General features: G+C 36.3%; 1 protein-coding gene across 1 annotated transcript; it reads right to left on the reverse strand.

Moving 5' to 3' along the window:
* Positions 1-5,487: 5,487 nt before the first annotated feature.
* On the reverse strand, positions 5,488-15,059 carry rdh12l (retinol dehydrogenase 12, like). Its single transcript, XM_020930720.2, has 7 exons — positions 14,899-15,059; positions 14,524-14,639; positions 13,598-13,753; positions 13,101-13,205; positions 11,077-11,286; positions 10,468-10,654; positions 5,488-7,655 (listed from the first exon to the last, which is right to left on the reverse strand). Exons 1-7 carry the CDS (start codon positions 14,910-14,912, stop codon positions 7,553-7,555), a joined length of 891 nt encoding a protein of 296 aa, XP_020786379.2. The 5' UTR covers positions 14,913-15,059; the 3' UTR covers positions 5,488-7,552.
* Between the last annotated feature and the right edge of the window lie 6,038 nt (positions 15,060-21,097).

The following is a 21,097-nucleotide window of genomic DNA, read 5'->3' on the forward strand; positions in this document are numbered from 1 at the left end:
AGGTGAGCAGGAAGAAGCTGCAGTGTTGCAGACCTGCTGTGACCTTCTTAGGACGGATTATATCTGGAACAGGTAATACAATGTCTGCAGAACACCGTCTATTTTGTCACACCCAAAACCAACTACTGTGCGTGAAATGTTGTCCTTTCTAGGACTTTGTGGCTACTGTAGGAATTACATCCCGGCATATGTTGACCAAACATCTCAGCTTTAGTTAAAGAAAAGGCAGGAGAAATTTAAATGCCACATTTGACTGGACTATAAAGACTGAGGACATTATGTAGCTATTGATGATACTACTGCTAATGGAGTGCTTTACCAAAATTGTAAAATGTATCGGTTCAAGGACAGTTCTAATGTACTCTAGTGTTACGTTGGATAGTGTTAAAAGCAAACAGCCACCTTGTGTATGTTATGCAGCAGAATTGGCTATGACTATAAAGGAAACTGCTCATATAGTTATGGGCCATATTTTGACTAAGCCACACAGTAACTGCTTTTGTGGCTTCTTCATCTTTTGCTCTCTCCTCACTCAAGCAGACAAGACTGCTGAAGGTGCTCACTCAACCACATCTGTCCTATCTGACTGATGGCACTAATATGGTGGATAATATTAATAGCTCTGGGGAATTTCATATTTGTGAAATGCGGGTTTACAATGTGACTCTCTCTACAGTGCCGCTTGACATGGACATGTGCTGTTCATGGATTGATACTGCTGGAGAGACTCTGATGGCTCTTTGGGAGCAGGATTTGCAGTGGTGGAATATTTACAAGGTCAGTTTATACCTTCAAAAATAATTAACTACTTCTTTTTCTGTGCAGGCTGCTTGTTAAGGTTTGGCAAGAGGGACCCCAAAGCAGAGCCAGGACTCAGTTAATTAAGTTACACGTTGAGTTGAAGCTTCAACACTGAGATCTTATCTGTTGAATATTACCATTGTGTTTCCTACATAAAGGGTAACCTATGTGCTTCTAAGCAAATTCCTTTGCAGAACTGGGACTGTGGAGATAACCAGCTGGCTTATCTAAACAGACTTGGTGTGATTTACAATGGTTTTGTTAAGGTTTGGCAAGAGGGACCCCAAAGCAGAGCCAGGACTCAGTCAAGTTTTAACAGTTTATTTTACAAACGGAAGGGAGGCTGAGGAGGCAGGGAGCTGGCCGACTTCTCCAGAGGCAACAGCAGACAACCACGGAGACACCTGGGCGAAAAATAGGAGCAGGTAAGTCCAAGACAAACAGCAAACAAAAACAGGTATATATCCAGGAGCCTGATAGAACTCTATCAAACAGGACAGAATTATCTGGCAAAGTGGTGGTGAGAAGACCAGGGCTAAATACAGAGGCTGATGAAGGAATTGATTGCAGGTGTGTCTCATCTGCTCCGGAAGAAGCCAGCCACGCCCCCTGCCATCTGAGTTAGCTATAGGAAAATGTGTAGGACACTTTAAGGAAGATTTTTTCATTGCCGGGGTAACGATGCAGCGGACTGCGCGGCTAAGGATGCTGTTGGGTATAAGCTGCAGGCTCAGGGAGCCTTTGTCGTCAGGGATGACCCATCACCCACAGACTTCTTGCCTGCTATCACGTTGGACGTGTTATTAGATGCTCAGGGAGCTTCTCCGCTGGAAAAGTCTTTGTGGTGTGATAAAGGAGCTGTCAGCGACAGCTATGGCCTATGGAGAGGCCCCAGGGGCCAAACAGTGTTGCCCATGGGCCCTCTTTCTCTAAGGCTGCTTTGGAGGAGGCTTATTGAATTCAGACTATGATGGGAAATTTACATATGTGGTGGCACTCATTCATGTCTGACTTGGTCAGGGACCATTGTAATAAATGTAACACCTGTTAATATTTTAATGTTAAGTCCACCTTTAAGTCAGCACCTGGTAAGTTCCATCCAGCCCTTTGGCCAGGCGCAGAAGTGACCATTGACTTCACAGATATGTTACATCGTGTCCAAGATAAGAGATATCTCTTGGTTCTTGTGGATTCCTTCACAGGTTGGTCTGAAGCCTATTCTGTGAACCGTGAGGATGCTTCTTCTGTGATTAAGGTAAAGATTAATCATTATTTTCCTATTCATGGCTATACAGCTCTGATTAGGTCTGATAATGGTACAAAATATCATAAATTTGATTCTGTGTATCACCCTCAAAGCCAAGGATGGGTGAACATATGAACTGCATGCTAAAAGTAAAATTGGCTAAGATTTGTTTTACTTCAGGGCTTAATTGGCTCCAAGCCCTACCCCTGGCTCTCCTGGCAGTGAGACAAACTAGTTATAAAGTCACTGTTTTTTCTTCTTATGAATTGCTCACTGGACGATTGATGCCAGGTCCAGGGGCAGGAAGAGGTGCCCCTTCTAAATCTTCAGTTTAAGCCAGATTGGAATCAACTGAGGCAACTGGTGTCTAATTTTCTTCCCAGCTTCCAGAGAGGAGGCTGCTATATCTCCACCTTCTGAAGTTTATTTGCAGGTTTTATCTCGGAAGTGCTCTGAACTATGTTGGATTGGGTCGTACAGAGTGACTGCTCGTACTTATACGGCTGTTCATTTGGACGGGAAAGCATAAATGGTTTCATCACACAGACCGAGCTGTGAATTCCTGAATATTTTGTGTTTGTTTGTGTGTTCTTTTATATGTTTTCATAGGGGACTTTTGTTTGCTCCAGTGACATACGACAGTTTAAAGCTCCAGGTGTGGTGTTAGACTGTGATCTCTCCTCCCTGTACATGGTTGGTTAATAAACACTGGCTGAAGGTTTACAAGCACGATTATATTGCTTTTTTAGGTTGTATTGGGTTCCCCCTGTCCAAAGGGGGAAATATGGAAAAAAAAAAATTAACAACATTGCTGTATTGGCTGTATTTGCATTGGTGGAATGTTGTTGTGTGCCTTGTATTGTGTGTTCTGTGTTTTAAGGTCATTAACAGTGCGATTTGCCCTGATCAAGAGGACAGTATCCCCAATTGAGTGTGAATGATGTTGGAGAGGACCAGAAAACCATGTGATATCACCTTGCTCTGAGTGGTGACCTCTTAGGAGAGGTCAAAAGGGGGAAATGAAGGCTGTATCTGGGACTGTGGGGGAATTTGATTTATGATTAGGATTTATGATTTAAAGCCATACTCCTTGAAGATTCTCCTTGAAGATATATATATGTATATATCTTTTATGCCATACTGTGAAATGTTATAGCTAAAGAGGCAAGCAGAAGGAGGCCCTCCACCAGACCAAACATGAGGCAGGTTTGTGGAGATGCACTTTTCAGTGCTATAAAAACAACCACGATGAAAAAACAAACAAACAAAAAAAACAACATACTTTTATTTTTGTAAATTTTTTGCTAAAATGTTACATACTGTGGCTTTAAAAACATGATATATTTTGTTTATTTTATGGTGAGGGGAAAATTCAGTTTTGTCTGTTTTGGACAAAAGTTAGTTTGGTTGAAGACGTTTCGCAGCTCATCCAAGCTGCTTCTTCAGTTCAGTTTATTTTACATTAATATTAAATTATTAACAATACCCGCTTGACAAAACTGATCTGGACTGGTTTAACTTGTGCACAATGAGCACACGTCATCATTTCTAAGATGGAATATTTTTTGAAAATCCCTTGTCAAACAGAAAGCAGAACCCTTGGCCTTACTGGAAACTGACAAGAACAGCCAACCACATTTGTTACAATTCACAATTTAAAAAGCAAACCCTCTCTAAGATGATTTTGATCAGTGGTAATATTTAGTCAAGTCATTTTATTTGTAAAGCACATTCTAAACAATTGTAAAAACGTGCACCAAAGTGCTTTACAACAACAAACGCAGTCAAAGACACACAGTAAAACAATAAAACATGATCAAATAATACATATAAAAAAAATCTGAAGTTTACAGCTTCAAAAAAGCTCAATGTTCTTGGCTTTGAAGCAGGATGGTGGGACAGACATAGTCTGACCTGAGGGTCCCAGGGGCAGTGTGTGTGTGGTTAGAAGATCCATGATATATATATTAAGGGACAAGTAAATTAAGTAATTTTAAAAACTAATTTCAAAATCAATTCTGGATTTAACAGGTAGCCAGTGGAGTTGGGCTAGGATGGACCTGATACATTCTCTTCTTAAAACTAGTGGGCAGTTTATACGATAAAAGTTAAAATCTTTTCATATCATCACCATAACATTTTTGTCACTTGTAGTTTTACTTTTATTCTTATTTTGTCCTAAATTGAGCCCATTTAGTCCTGATTTAGACTTGGATTGACCCTGTTCTGGTCTAGTCCAGGTTTACATTTATGTTTAGAGCTGGTTTAGTTTTAATTTAGTAACCAAACCAAAACATAACCAAAACTTCAGTCAAATCAAGTCAAAGTAAAAGTGTGGTGTCTGAAAACTACTCAACAATACAATTTTCATAAAAAGATACTTAGGTTACTTAAGTATTTCTACCTGCGCTCTAAAATGATTTGTTCTTTGGTAATATTTAATCAAGCCATTTTATTTGTTAAGCACATTTAAAACAGCCATAAAAAGCTGCATCGAAGTGCTTTACAACAAGAAACAAACAAGTAAAAAACTCACAGTAAAACAATAAAACCGTAAAAAAGTCTAAAGTTAACTGTTCCAAGGAAAACACAAGGACTGCTATCTCAAATAAATTCGTTTTTAGGAGCGTTTTAAAATGAGGTATGACGGAGCAAGTTCTTAGTTTTGAGGTAGGGTGGTGGCACAGACAGAGAGAGTTTTGACCTGACGGGCCCAGGGGCAGTGTGTATGGTTAAGAGATCCATGATATACACAAATGAATTAACTGATTTAAAAACTAATTTTGTATTTAACAGGTAGTCAGTGGAATTGGGTTAGGATGGGCCTGATATGGTATCTTTTTAAAACTAGTGAGCAGTCTGGCCGTAGCTTTTGAACTTAGTGAATGCATACTGAAACTCATAAGAATTTAGATTTGCACTGACATCATGCTGGGGTTTTTCTACATATATCTCTATTGGGCGACAGTGGCTCAGTTGCTAAGTTTGTTTGTGTGATTCCAGCTCCTACAGTGTCTGTGTACACTGGTGTATGAATGCGTGTGTGAATGGGTGTGTGGTTCCTTGTTGCAAAGTGCCTTGCGTGCCTTGAAGGAGGAAAAGCACTATATAAAATGATCATTTACCATTTACCAGCACTCAGCAGTTACCATGGTGAGGCAAACACAGACAAAAAAGTTTTAAGAAGTCTGAAAACTAAAAATACAAAATACAAAATGCATAAACAACACATTTCCAGGAGCCTGTGATCGATATGAATGTTCATAGTCGTGTAAATTAAAAGTTCAGATTAAGTCTAACTTGAGTAATAGAGCTTCAGACAGAGCAGTTAAGCATCACATCCCTGGGGAATGTTGATGACATCAGCTGCAAAGTATCAACAGCATAAAGCACAAGAACATAAAGCATTTTGAGAAGGCAATAATATGAGACAGGTCGAGTAGTATTTGTAAAGCACATTTAAAAACAACCATAAAAAGTGTGCTTCACAACAAGAAACTCAGTCAGATACAAAGTAAAACAATAAAAAATGATAAAACAGTAAATGTAAAAAAGTTGACAGCTTCCAAAGAAAGCACAAGTTGTGTTATGCCAAGCTGAGCAGGATGGACGAAACATTCAATAATGCACAGAACCTGATAGACCATAAGAAATGGTTAGAAATGAAGCAGAAACTACAAGTTAAATGATTTCATATAGTCAGCATAACATTTTTGTCACTTGTAGGTTCACACTTGTTCTTATTTGGTCCTAAATTGAGCCAATTTAGTCCTAATGTAGACTTGGATTGGTCCTGTTCTGGTCTAGTCTAGTATTTTGCTGTGGTGAATGTGTGCAGTTAGCAACCAAAATGTAACCGAAACATTAGTCAAACATTGCATTATGAAATATACTATTCAAGCAGAAGGAAAGTTACTCAACTATTTCCCCTTGCTCCTACTATATTTTCCTATCCCTGAATACACTATTATAAAACAGATTTTTGCAATCCATCTTTTTCCATCCACCTTTGATGTCCAAGTACATTCATTACAATGTTATCTTTTAATTGCTTTATCAGAGACAAGGTCGCCAAGGTGAAACTAACTTATCACATGTTTATTACTCTATATAAACTAACAGCTGTGAAGTGTTAAATAAGATACTGTCATACATATTTACTTTACTTACTTTGTTAAATACATAATTTAAAGGCACTTGTCGCATACACATTGAGCTAAAACAAGCAGTTCATATTGGCTACGTCTTTCAGGAGTTGTCGCATCTTATAATTGAGTAGATTGTATGACCTATGCTAACAAAGATGCATGGTTTATAGTCCAGTGTAACAATGTCAATCCCTACATAAAACAGATCTAATCCAGTTATAATTTCTGCTCTAATTATAAATATTAAAAGGTCCCACATTACGCAAAGTTGACTCTTGTGAGCTATAAGCCATGTTAAAATTATGTTACCTCATGAAAAACAGACCTGGAGTTGTGTTTTGTTTCATTCATGCATGTTTGAGTAACTTTTTATTAATAATCTGTCTACATGTCCAAAACTCAAAATGTTCTCGTCCACCTTGATGCCATAAAGCGATAGATTTCATGTTAACAGCTACCGTTCACCTTTTCTTTGGTAGAGACTGGCAGTTCCAGGGTTGAAATTGCCCAAATGATTCTAGTGAAGGTGTAAGGAGAACACAGTGGAGCACTTCCTGTATTATTACATCTAATCACAAGGTGGAACAGAGTGTTTTCTGAACTCAGCCCAAGATATGTGAAAGAAACAAAACACAACTCCAGGTAATTGTTAACATATTTCTTTCAGACAATCAATAAAAGTGCTTTTAAGAGTAAGACAATTCTATTACTTTGCTCACTGAGTTTAAAAGTTACACATTTATATCATAATGAAGAATGAATTGTTTATATAAATTTTTGCTTTGCCCGGAATGTTTCACAGTATGGCATTAAATTGATCTATCTTATATTTATTCAATTACAGATATCTTATTGTTAAAAAATAAATTGAAAAACCTGTATTCTTATTGTGAGTGAGATCGTCTCTCCACAGAGTGTTTCTCAAATTGTGATATGTGTGCTCCTTTATGTGGTACTTGGACAGCTCTTTAGTCTGTGGGTCTAAGTATTTATCCACTTTTAGATTAGACCTGATTAGTTTGGTTATAGACCTGGTTTTGATCTGGTGGCAAAACCCCCCCCAAAAAAACACTGATCTAACTATCTAACGATTTATCGTGTGTCTGTAGAAATAGACAAGTTTAATGACTGTGGAAGATTCCAGGCAGAGCAATAACATCTCCAGGAAGCGGACTCTCAACCAGAAAAGTTGCATAGTGCATCTTTAATGTTAGCACTATCTATAAAACTAATGCTTCCAGTTTCTAAATTAGTAGTTAAATACTGTATTCAAATGTAACTAAAGGAAAGCAGAGACAATGAGAGTGAACTGGTGTATTTCAAGATATAGAGCAGAGAGATTTGGGTCTGTTATGGGTTATTCCCAGTTGATGGAGAGCAACTGACAGCTGAGCTCCCACAGCCTCTGGGCCAGTTCATCGTCCTGGGCCTTTGCTGAGCACTTAGCTGGGGCACAGTCACTGTAAAAGATTAGAAAGAAGAAAGTGGGTAAAAAAGTAAAATTGATGTTCCCTTATCCAATACATGAGAGATGAACAGTGTTATTTTGGGTCTCAGTATTTTGTTTTTAAGTTAACAAGTCAAGTGAAGTGGTTTGAGAGTAAACATATCCATGTAATAACTAACCATGAAATTAATTAAAGGGCCCATATTACGCTATTTCTGATCTATGTTATAAAGCTGTTTCCACATCAAAAACATACTTGCATACTTGGAAGTCTTTTTTTTTTTTATTCACACACATTTCACACAAACCCTGCATATTTCCTCTGTAAAACTGAAAACACTCTGTTCCACCTTATGATGTTATATGGTAATCCATTGTATTTCTAAAATACATACACCTTCATTAGAATCATTTGGACGATTTCAATCGTGAAATTGTCCATCTCTACGGAACTAAATGTAAACTGTTAACTCAAAAACTACAACTACATGACATCGCAAATTGGGACAGAACATTTTGAGCTTTGGAGAGGTAAATAAATTCATAATAAAGGGTTACTCAAACATGTGGCAATGGAAAAAAAAAATATATATATATTGATATATCATATTGTTTAATGTGATGATACATGATGAAGAAGGAAACTCATTTATGCAACACATTTGGCATTTTCACAGTGTTGATGATTAAAATGGGTGTGTTTCATATTAACTTTCCACAAGAAGTGGTTTAACAAAGACTTTTACCATCACAGCCATGATTTAGCCATTATCAAATCTTTCTTTTTTATTGAACCATATCGATTTGATTTGAAATATATGGTATCGAAGCGTATCAAAAACTCACTGTATCGAGATATGTACCATATCATGGCCTATGTATCGAGGTATGTATTGTATTGGCAACTTCTTACTGATACCCAGCCCTAATTATAACATGCTTTAAAGCTCAAAAAAATGCATTTTGTGTAATATAGCCTCCTGAGACCCGAACTTTTGTCTGGTGTGCATTTTTTATTTCTCCTTGATATTTGGGATAAGTAGGACCTAATAAGTATCATAACTAAACATTGTTTTTATACAGGAAGTAGTTTTTGCAAAATATGATGTCCTCATATGAGGATAATGGGTCGATCTTACTGTATGACACAAATAGACACCATTGGTTAAAAAATTATTATCTTCACCATCTAACAAGTGTTTACGCCTATAAACTTTTTAAGTATATTAAAACTTTATTTAAGCAAATGTACCATTTAAATGAACTATTTACAACTGTAAACTCTAGTGTGGTAGACCGCTTTTTTACTGTCTTGGTCTCGTCTTGGACTCGAGCACATTTGGACTCGGTCTTTGTCTCGGTTTCAGCCTTTGAAAGTCTCAGTCTTGTCTTGGTCTCGTCCTGGTCTCGGGACTCTGTGGTCTCGGACTAGTCTTGGTCTTGAATAGTGCAGTCTTGACTACAACACTAGTAAACTCATCTAAATATTCCCAAGTTTAGCTAACAACATGGTACAATCAACATTACATAGTCCCAATGTCCTCAAACGAGGACATGACATTTACTGATGTTCTAGTCTGCTATGACTACTAAAATGTGTTAAATTTTAATGCCATATGAAGACAGAGACATTATTCTACATAAATACATTAGTTTCATTCATAAAATTTGGATATAAACTTAAATAATATAAACCGCCATTTTTCTTTCACTGAAATTGGTGTAATGTTGTGATATCACCAGAAGTGTGGCAAACAGGTCAAAGTTCTAAAAAATGGAGTATCATGGTGCTAAGAGGCAAAAATTTAATGTCCTTGTATGAGGACGCAGGGTCTCAAGAGGATAGGACATTTCATTGTGCTAATTAATTATTCCAGTTTAGATAAGGGTTTACGGTTATGATCCTAATATTTTGTGTAGCAATGCCACTGCATTATAACAAGTCTCTGAATCTCATTTTAGTGATTTGGGCTTCAGCTTTGAAAAGGGAATTGTCAAGACTCAACAAATGCTCAATCTATTGCCTCTTAGACCATCCATCCCTCTAGACAGCAGCTTTACTTCTCCTTTTATTTACCCTAAAGAATCTAGGCAGGATTTGAAGTCTGATGTTCTTCTGCATGGAGCTTGTTACCATTTATAATCAAAGTAAATCAGACAGCAGAGGCCAAAACTACAGTCTCATCATCACAAACAGCTCAAGTAATTGGAGGTAATTTTGGTCATTTTAGGAAAAATCCTCTTTCATCATGAGAGTTAAATTCAACCTAAAGAAGAGGCCTAAAGATAGGTGTGATCAGGTGTTGAGTCATTAGCAATTTAGTGTAGGTAGGAATAATGTAAAATGTAAATATTTAAATGTTGTAAACTAAATTATCTGGGTTGTTGGTGAGGTGCTCCCTCTGCTGGTGCTTAGTTGTTGGTGTTTTTTATGGGCCATTTTAGGAAATCTTTGCACTGTTAATCTTTCGCTTTACCTCTGCCCAGAGACAACAGATGAAAATTGGCTTGTAACTATCTGGTCTTTGCAATATATGTAGTGTAATGACCCTATCAAATAAAATAAACAATGAAGTCTGAATTGAGTAACAGAGCTTCAGACAAAGTAGTACCTACAGTTAGCTTCACACCCCCAGGGAATGTTGATGATATCAGTTGCAATTTTAGATGTTTTGTTTTTTTACTTCTCTTCACAAATTCCCACTTGACTCATGTAAATTTATGATGAATATTTATCTCTGTGTCCCACCAAACCAAAATAATCAATAATAATAATAAAAATACATTAAAACTCAATGGTTTGAGTTGAGAGGTGTAGGTGCTACCTGTAGTATCCTCCGTTCTCCAGGGAGGGTTCCACTGCACAGTAAATGGTGGTCTGGGCTCCTTCTGTTGAGGTCTTCGTGAATGGACTGACCACCTTCATCACAAACTGTTGTGGCCCGTTCAAGTGTCTCCACAAGTCCGTCTGCACCACGCCCGGATGGAGAGAATATGCGCTCACATCAGTATCTAACATACATGACAATACAGGAGTTACACTTAGGTAGAGAAGGTGAGATGAACTGAAACACTAATATATCAATATGTAACTTTTCAGGTGTAGGGTCCGTTACCTGCTTGTCTCTATCGAGATGTTTTGCTTTGCTTGGAATTGCTGACAGTATGGTAAACTAAACTTTTTCTATTTACTTTTTTTTTTTTTTTTCACTCTTACTATACTATTTGCCTCTCCACAGATCTGACTTGTAACAGCCTGGCAACATCTCCTCCTCGTCTCTCTCAATGATCTCGCCATAGATACATTCACTACTGTACTATGGAGCAATCTAATTAAAGCAATAACATCTCCGTGGATATATATAAATATCCCCCACCTGTACCGACCTGTATGCCAGAATATGTTATTATAAGACTAATTTCCAGAGCCATACCCTGCAGTCTTTTGGCCAATGAGCGTGTGAAGAGAACATTGGCCAGTTTGCTCTGCGAATAGGCCTTTTGTTTGTCGTAACTCTTCTCGCTGTTGATGTCCTCCAGGTTTATGGAGCCAAACTGATGCGCCATCGATGAGACATTGATGATTCTGGCAGGGGCGGACTTTTTAACCAGGTCCAACAGGAGATATGTCAACAGGAAGTGACCTAAAGAAGACAAGAAAAGGGTAGGACTCTACATAATGGGTGATAAAGTGGTTTATTGGTAGGTAGATGACATACTAGATGCATTTACTAGTTCATTCTAAAACTTAGAGGACTAAAACAACATAACTAGAAGTAAATTATGAAAATCAATTAGAAAAATAAGAGTAACGTTACTAAACTAATATTACTTAAGTAGAAGCACAAAGTAGTGATCCAAGGAAGAGTAAAAAGTATTAAGACAAAGTACTACTTCACACTACACTAAAAGTAACTTTAAGAGAGAGAACTGTCAGGATGCAACATCTGCTTTATAATTTGAAGCTGTATACTATTTGTAGACAACAGTATAAGGTAGAAATCATATCTGAAGGAGAACTGCAAGAAACACAGATGTTCAAATCTTTTCATATTGTCAACATAAACCTTTTGTTAACATAAAGCTTGGGTTAATGGTCAGTGGGCAAAATAACCACAACTGTTACTTCAATAAAAAGATGATTCAAGTAGGAGTAAAAGTACAGTGTGAGAAAAGTACTCTGGAAAGTCCAATTTCTTTAAAAGGCTACTTAAGTAAATGTAAGTGAGTACAACCCACCTCTGTAACTCTATTTCTGTCAAGTAAAAAGTACAATAATTTAGATATATATTGTAGCCCTACATTTGTACACAGAAACTTGTACAAAGTAGTGATCCTTGATTTTACAAGTGCTTTACACCATGCTTCCTTATTATCTGCATTGGCACCTATGTGTAATCAGAGTTGCAGTTATCACCCATCAATATTTAACTCAAGAGATGCATAACTCCTCCATTATGCAATACAATGCGTGACTGATATTTTTCTTCCTTTACATAACTGGAATTGCAGTGCATAATGGCTGTTTTGTTATTTCACTGCTAGGTCCAAATTTTCTGACATAAAATAGTAGAATAGTATAGTATAGTAGTATACTAGATTTAATATTTATGTGTATGTAATCAGCAATTAATAAGGATTATAAAAAATCTTGCTGCTTGTCTTGCTCCATTGTGCATTATATTTCACATCTGTCCACAAGAGGGCGGCTTTAGACTATAACCTTATGCCTTACAGGAAACTATTACTTTTCCCACATCATGAAATAGGACAGGTGTTCTCACACCAAGTAACACCTATAAAAATATTTGGTTTTCAAATACAACAATATCAGACTTAGGGTTAAGCAGGTTTAAAATTTGACCACATTATGGCAGATCTAAGGAATGATTAATGATTACTTCAAAAGGAGGACAAAAATTAGATTTGTAAAGTAGTTTGTAAGTAAAATATCTACTCAAACTGTGGAGGGCCTGCTTAGCACACGAGGCAGCACCAGTGGTACAGATAGAAACATTTTATTATCTATTATTATCAAGTCTCATAACAAACTTTTATTTATATTATGTTGTTGTGTAGTTATGGTGTAGGGATCAATAACAGTTACATAACTACGTCAAAGGGTAGGTAAACTTTTTCACTTTTAACTGAAGGCTGGCTGATTTATATATATTTATATTTTTTTAAATTGACTGTTGAGTTGAAAGTGGTAAAACTAAAACTGGTAAAAATGGTAATACAAGTACACATACCACAGTTTGAGAAGCATTGAAATAATGCATTCTCTGTGTACATACAACTAATTTCATCCTTCCTAACAAATGACCGTTTATTGGAACTCTTTCTAGATTACGTCTACATTAAGTCACATTGTACTTAAAGGTCCTCATTAATGACTGTCTATTCAAATATTGCTCTAAACTTTTAATCTAAAATGAATAATTCTGAATTGATTTACCCAAGTGATTAACTCCAAACTGCATCTCAAATCCATCTGCAGTTTTCCCGTACGGACACACCATCACACCAGCGTTATTGATGAGGATGTTGAGTTTCTCCTCTCCTACAAAAATACAAAATAATTTAATATGTATTTGTTGTAGGGATGGACAGATTTTTCTTTTTCTTTCTTAATTTATTTTTTGAGCTAATGTGATTTGTCTTGCAGTTGTGGCCGATAACCGAGATTTGCCAATACAGATATTAAGCATATAAAATCCATAGCAGGTACCACACATTTCAAGTTATAATTATGTCCACAAATTCACTTTAAAATAAGAACAAAATGTATAAAAAGTTCATTAACAAAAAATAAAAAATAAATAAATAAATCAGTGCGAAATTTCAGCTACATTTTCTATATTATACCTATTAAAATCTGCACAGATATTGACGATCATCAATAAATCATTCCTATTTATTTAACCTCTAAGACATGTGAAAACAGATGCATACCTTTATTAATATTGTCAGCAAACTCTTTTATGGATTTGGTGTCTGACAGGTCTAGTTTCATACAGACTACGTTTTCATTAGCTGAGCTTTCAATGACTTCTTTGAGAGCAGATTGACCTCGCTCCATGTCTCTACAGGCCATGATGATTCTTGCTCCTGGACAAAACACACATCAGCACCTTTAGTTATTTGTTATTACATGATGAATTTGCTGGTGGAATGTGAACGATGACCAACATATGACGTACATGGTGAAAGAGCGCCCTCCCTTGACAAATAAAGGTTTTACAATTACAGAAAAATAGTCTCCTACTGTTAACATACTTTGGAATTATGTGAGAAAGTCATGCAAAATGTAAGAATCATTACGTTACTGAGCAAAAAAGAAGCAACACCAAAGACGCTACGCAGTGTTATTTGCTTTTAGCATGATAAAGGTCTTCTGTACTGTATTTGTACAATGTATTTGTAACATTGAGAATTTACAATTATGAAAAGCCTGAAATGAAAGAAAATATGTTTTTCATCATGCATATGACATTTTATGTGTAAAAATGACCAAACTAACATTTTTAGGACATTCAAAACAGAAACATGAAAAGAGCTAGGTTTAAATTTCTTACTTCTTTTTGTTGACTATTATTATTTGAATAAACTAGATCTAGTTCAGAGAATTTGATAGTGTAAAAACTAATTAGTTCTATTCTATTCTGGGTCGCAGTAAAGTTGATAGAGTACTTGTCCTCTGAGCTACAGGTTGGCGGTTCAGTCTCACAGGTGAACACTGTTGTTGTGTCCTTGGGCAAGACAATTAACCTGCTTTGCCTCTAATGTCTGTGTACACTGGTGTTTAAATGTGTGTGTGAATGAGTGCTTTGAGAGTATATATGATCATATACCATTTTAACCCAATCCTGCACACTCACCTCTCTTTGCCAGGTCAATGGCTGTCTCTTTGCCAATGCCAGTGTTGGCTCCAGTGATGACCACAGTTTTACCATCCAGCCTCTGTGATGAAGACCAGGAAGAGCGGAAAAATCTTCTGTCAAGTGAAGAAACACACACAACTTACTCAAACAGGTGTTGCAACATCAAGACAAAGAACAAACCGGTTGCCAGTCTAAACCTGTAGGCTACTAAAAAGCTCTTTTACAAATGACAGCTCTGAAAACTTAAACTATTATTATAATTGATTACCATCCATGTCAAAGTGCAAGTTAAGTAGTATTATGTTACCGTAATAAACAGAAAGGTAGGCTGTTTTAATTACTAAATGTAGCCTCCAAAGGTGAACTTCCTACCTTATAGACTGCATCACGTCCACAAAAGTGTAAAGATGAAAATACAAAGACCAACAGATGAGTTGATAACAGTTGTTAAATCAGTCTTATTCGGCTCAGTACGCTAGACACAGCAACAGATTGTTGGAAGACCGGTTAAATCTGTAAATGCGGAATAGTGAGTGAAAAGTAAAGCCTGATGGACAAAGACTTGAACCAATCAGCAGTGCATAACCATCCCGCGAGCGCTGTTATTGGCTAAATGATAAAAATAGGTCCCGCCTTTACGCCTTGCGCTGTGCGTTCATGTTGTGACAAAAGGGTTGACTTAGCGTAAAAAAATGCCAAATCATGGTTTCATGACAAGTCCATTCCAAAAATGAGTCAACTTCTAAAAGACAATGTAATGCCTGTCAGACAATTACTAACACACAAACATTTTAATCTTGCTTCATAAAGCACAGTTAGTGCTTTTATTAATTTAAGCTTGTGTCATTTGATAACCGACTTTACTCAGTTAAATTACAGTAAAATTACTTAATGTGTACATATCAGAGTAACTGAAAAAAGTATTTTTCTATTTACACAATTTTAATTATTCATTGTTAAAATGGTTTCATCTTCCTTTTTTCTCTCTCTCGGGGCCGAGGGTCAGGCCTTCCAGAGTTCCAAAATGCCACCAGTTTGCCAGATATAATAAATAATTAATAAAAATAATTAATAAAAATAAAAAAGAGAAACAGGTGATTTGTCCAACAGGTGGCAGCTCAGGACCACCTATAGACTGAATGAGCTGCCTCTGTAAATATGAGACCATTATGTTAAAAAAAAAAAAAAAAAAAAAAAGAAAAGAAAAATGCGGTTGACTGTACTGTATTTCCTATTTTGTCCAGCAGGTGGCAGCTCAGGACCACCTATAGACTGTATTAGGCTGTATGAGCTGAAGGACACGGAGCAGCAGCCTACATGATTTGATATGTCTGCAGATTAGCAGGTTAGTGTTTGGCTAAATCTGTCCTTGACTGAGATAAGACTCTAGAGGAAGAATGTTTAACTCACATTTTTAGAGTAGGTTCAAGGTGTCGAGAAGATCACTGGAACAGGAAACACTGAGCCAGTCATCAGCTGATTGTGCGTTAGAGAGATTTCCTTCCCTAAAATTTGACTCAGCAATGTTGCCCTAGCCAGTCCAAGAATATAAGATACCGGTTCCCAAAGGTTAGTATGCGTTGTACTAGTAAGAAATTCATAAACAGCCACTGAATGTAAAGTACTTGAAACCTGTTTTCAACTGTAAGTAAGTAGAAAGTTGTGTTATTTTTTTCTAAACTGCTCACACATCAGACCTCATACTTCAAAATACTTCCACTGTTCCATTTTCTTGCTATGATACATATATTTATTTGATATTCACCCCGCCTGTTTACTGCCGTATATGGCTTGTTGCTGTGCAATTAGACAAAACAATTTACCTCTGAGCTGCGGCGCCACATTCTGCACCCCACCACCACCAAAACACAATAGAGAGGCAGAGGATGCATTAAATAAGCAATGAGAACAATTCATTAGACCAGACAGGGACAAAGGCATGATAGGAGTCGAGAGGATGTATACTTTATTTTTACACTCAAACACAAACAAATAAGGACTGAAAATAAAACATTGACAGGATATTTGGTCATAGCACTGTAAAAATTCTATTATTGTCAAATCTAATACAACCAATAATCATACCAGTTACTAGCCATTTTTATTATTCCGCTGTCTTTCATCACTTCTACTTTCAGAATAATACAATCCATATACTTTTATCAATTCAACATCTGCATATTAGTAGTACTGAAAATATATTTAGGGATAGTGCATATTCGTTTTCATCTGTAGTCCTGTGGCTACAGATCCCGAGTGGGCTGGTAAACTTGAGGGTAGAAAAGTACAGAAAAACTCAGACAGTAATGCAAAAAACATGAATGCATATGTATAATACAAAACATAAATACATCTTTTGTATTTATGTACAAACAAACAATAGGCATTTGTCACACAACATACTAGGTGAAAGAAGAGATCCAAGGCATCCAACATGCTTAGTTATTTTAATATAAAAATAAATAATTTGCATATCAATATTGGTCAAAAAACAAAACAAGGAACAAAAGTAAAAAAAAAAACAACCAAAAACTCTTTATACATTGTTATACATCTGACACAAAAACACAGAAATATTTATGATGTTATATTTTCAATCTTCAATACATTTTATTTCCATTTGTGCAAATACATGTGATGTCATTTGCATCAATATAACTGTAATGTGGGACTAGAAACTCAATAAATTATTACAAGCTGCACTTTTTAATTTATAATGTAAGTTTCATCATTGCTTGTTCAGATAGGAATTGCAGTCATGTCAAACACAAGATGTCCCCATACTCACAAAAAAAATACAAAAAATACAAGCATGTTTCATTTTACCATTAATGCTGTACTACGGAGAGTGGCCCGTTGGACTGTGATGTCTAGAAGTTGGGCAGGTTAAAATCTCATGTTTGCCAGTATTAACCATGTGAAACATAGTGAGCCTATCCAAACAGAGTCAGCCTATCTACGACACCAAGGTCAGCGGTACACATCAAACAGTGCTCTGGAAAGAGGTACCTGATTTGAACATTTGAATTCAGGAATGCTTTATTAGATTTTATTAGACCTCAGAGCCTCCTCAAAGAATAACTTTCACACCAATGGCAAATAAGCACTTGAATAAAATAGATTGTTGTGCTGCTGAAAGGAGAAAAATGTATTTAGCTCTTTACTCCCTCTACTGATGCACTGACTGCGCTTACAAGTTCCCCAAAATCTGATTAATATCTCGTTCTTAGACCATTAAAATTGTGTTACCAGTAATAATAAGATCCATGATGAAATAAGGTGGTTTTGCTGTTTACATTTCATTTTAATAATCTTTTAGCTCAAGAAATAACAACCAGATTTTGAGTGTGCATATAATCGCAGAGACCAGAACACTTTTCAAATTTCAAATTTCAGTATAAAAAAGTTTGAATTATTCAACACAACTTCTGAAATTTAGCTGAATGAAAAAAAAGTGCAAAGTGCATTATTCATCGCCACAAAGACTATTATTTTACTTAAATGTCAAACATGCCTTAAAAATTACAGTAGCAAATAATTTAGTAATTTCCACTTCTACTTTAATATTATTCTGACTTTACAATCCTATTTTTTTATAATTTTGGTTCATATTTTTTTTTATTTTATTTTTAGTCATTAATTTAAACCAATTTTAATATACTTTTTTTTACCCATGCAACTTGTAACAATCCTGATAACAGTTAATTTCATGCTCTTCTCTTCCGTCTCAGATTACATGCATAAACGGATAGGTGCATTTCCTGATGTTTATAGTTACATTTGACTCCAAGGTGACTTCCCTCATTGACCTGCCCACAAACACACACAGACCGGCAGTCTGCTGTGTACACTCAGGTCTATCTTTTAGAATCATGATTATATCTATGACCATTCACCACCTTCACAAAGCTCCCAGTACATCTTTAGTCCTCTGTTTAGTCTGGCCTCTCACCCTCTTGTTCATTGTCCAGCCTCCATCTCTCCACGTGGTTACATAACCCATAAACCCTGCCATTCATTCACCCACAATTCACTTCTGATCCCATATCTGACCTGTAATAGTTGCAATAATTGTCCCTGATAATAATCTATAATATGGCTTCATAATTGCTATTTTAATTTAAGTTCCAAACACATGGTCCCATTTAGCCCCCCAGTATAGCTTCCTTGATAATGACCACTAAGTATTTTCTCACGTTCCCTAAATTCCCAATAGAATTCCGCCCGTTAGTTCATGTGAAGGTTGTCCATGCTATATGTTGTCGTCTAGGTAATCCAGAATCTCTTAATAGAAATTATATCCTCCCATGTGTCGATATACATACATCTTATTCATGAATTTATCTCGATGACTTCAGCTTGAACTTGGTTAAAGAAAAGTTATTTGTGCTTCACTGAATTACGATTATAATTGATCTTTTTCACATACGGTTTTAATACGTACATGAGTACATGAGTACAATAAGTACATGAGATTTTTTTTTTGCTGTTAACCATATTACAGTCATTTCCCCTCACCATTTACTCGCCTGAAGTTTTCTTTGGAGTGATTTGTGCGTGTTTGTGCAATGTTTGATTGCTTAATTTCAAGACGCCATATGGCCAAATCCCCATTTTCATCCACATCAGTCCCCATTTTCACCACCACTGGCATACACCTACTGCTCTGTACTTACATTATCGTCTACTTTTATTTTCTTAATTACTGATATGTGTAGGGTTTTTCAGTGTTGCGTAGTTTACACATTTAAAAAAAATAAAAAATCTGCTGCTCACTGGCGAGTTCTGCAGGCACTGACACTGTTGTGATCTGCTCCCATTGGGCACTGCAGTTTTCTAACTCAGAAGTCAGTTGACATGTTTCTTTTATTATATCATATTGGATGAATATTGTGCAAATTATAACATAATGATCCACAGGTATCATAAATTATAGCTATATAGCAGACATCAACACAACAGGTCTTTAAGGCATTCTTTGAAGACATTTCAATAGTAATGCATGGTCTACTTCACTTTCAGTTTCAGGTACTTCTTGCAGAGTTGCTGTGTATGTATAGTTACAAAACCACAACCACATATGTTTTTTTTATTAGGTGTGGTTGTTGGAAAAGACAACTGAGTATCTCAGTTTCTAATTAGCATTTCAACTTTCCAAATATTTCACCGGCTCTTGACTCCCCCTACTGGCCCGGTACAAAATTTGATGTGTTTTTATAGCCACACAACACACCATGTCTCATCACATCAGATCTGCTGCATCACACTCAAACCAGGCCTAAAGCGCAGGACACCAGTGCTCTGTTACTCCATAATTCATAATTGGTAGGTAATGCAAACCAATGGAGCTGTTGTGGGTTCGGGTGTCTGTTCAAAAGTAAGCAGACAGCATTTATAGGCCAGACTGTGAGCTTTAGAAACCATCTTGCTATTTTTAGATCTAAGGGGTAGATACTGAGTGTAAGAGGAAACTGTAGCTTTTTAGTAGCTATGATGCCAATTTTAGAAATCCTTTTCACATCCTATTAACATCTAACAGTGTCTATCATGCAAAATGAATATCAAAACAGCCATCATGTTGCAGTGCAGATGTATTGATTTGTTTTGGTCCATCATGTTCTTATGTTGTTCTAGACTCGTAATGTACAAAGTGGGTGAGAGAGTACCAAGAGTGTATGAAATGTTGCAATCCTAGCATACTTGAGATATTGCTTTCTAGCATTAGTCACAATACCTGAGACTGGGGAGCAGGTAGATGAAAACAAAGCAAAGATTTTAAAGGTCATGTTATCTTAAAACCTTTTTTTTTTCATCTCTAAATCAAAAGTAATGTAGTTGTCATTGAGAACTGGAGAATGGGGTAGGGACAAGGGGAAGACATAGGACTGGGATAATAAAAGTCCTCAATAATGGTACAAGTAAGTCTTTTTTTTACATATATTAAATGAATAGACCTCACTCTTATGTTTGTAAAGTCATAATGTGTTGTATTTTACTACTATTACGACTACAAAGTCAGTGATTGCTTGATGATGCTATTAACTTCGTTCCCTTTTTCATGACTATTTTTTGGCACCTTTACTTCCTCATCTTTCACCTTTACTAAATACACCCGTGGGAGTCAACCTCATTAGACAATACATTGCCTAACAAGTCATTTCCCACAATAAACATCAATCAGTCGGTCAAAAGGTTCATGTGAAACGTATCAGTATGATCAACTTATGGCCTCTTTCAGCTGCCATAGCTGTTAAATAGTAACCATGGCTTCCTCCCTTGTAGAGTAGTGTTGAGTGCAGAGGCTATATCTGTTACAGTGTTAAGTAATCCATCACCTCATCAGCCACTGAATTTTCTACCCTCACCATCTGATCCGGCTCATCCCAGGGGTCCTGACCTTTATGAGTGTGACTGTCAGACATATTCATAGACCTAATAATAATGACTGTTTTTATGAACATTATGCAATTTTTATTCTTTTTAGAAATGCATTGTAGATATAAAGTTAAGTATTAATTCATATTTTTAAAATAAATAAATTTCAGATATTTAACAAAAATATTAGAAATGC

This window comes from Boleophthalmus pectinirostris, unplaced genomic scaffold (genome assembly GCF_026225935.1).
Source record: "Boleophthalmus pectinirostris isolate CB_2022bp ecotype Guang Dong unplaced genomic scaffold, ASM2622593v1 HiC_scaffold_15, whole genome shotgun sequence".
Lineage (NCBI taxonomy): Eukaryota > Metazoa > Chordata > Actinopteri > Gobiiformes > Gobiidae > Boleophthalmus > Boleophthalmus pectinirostris.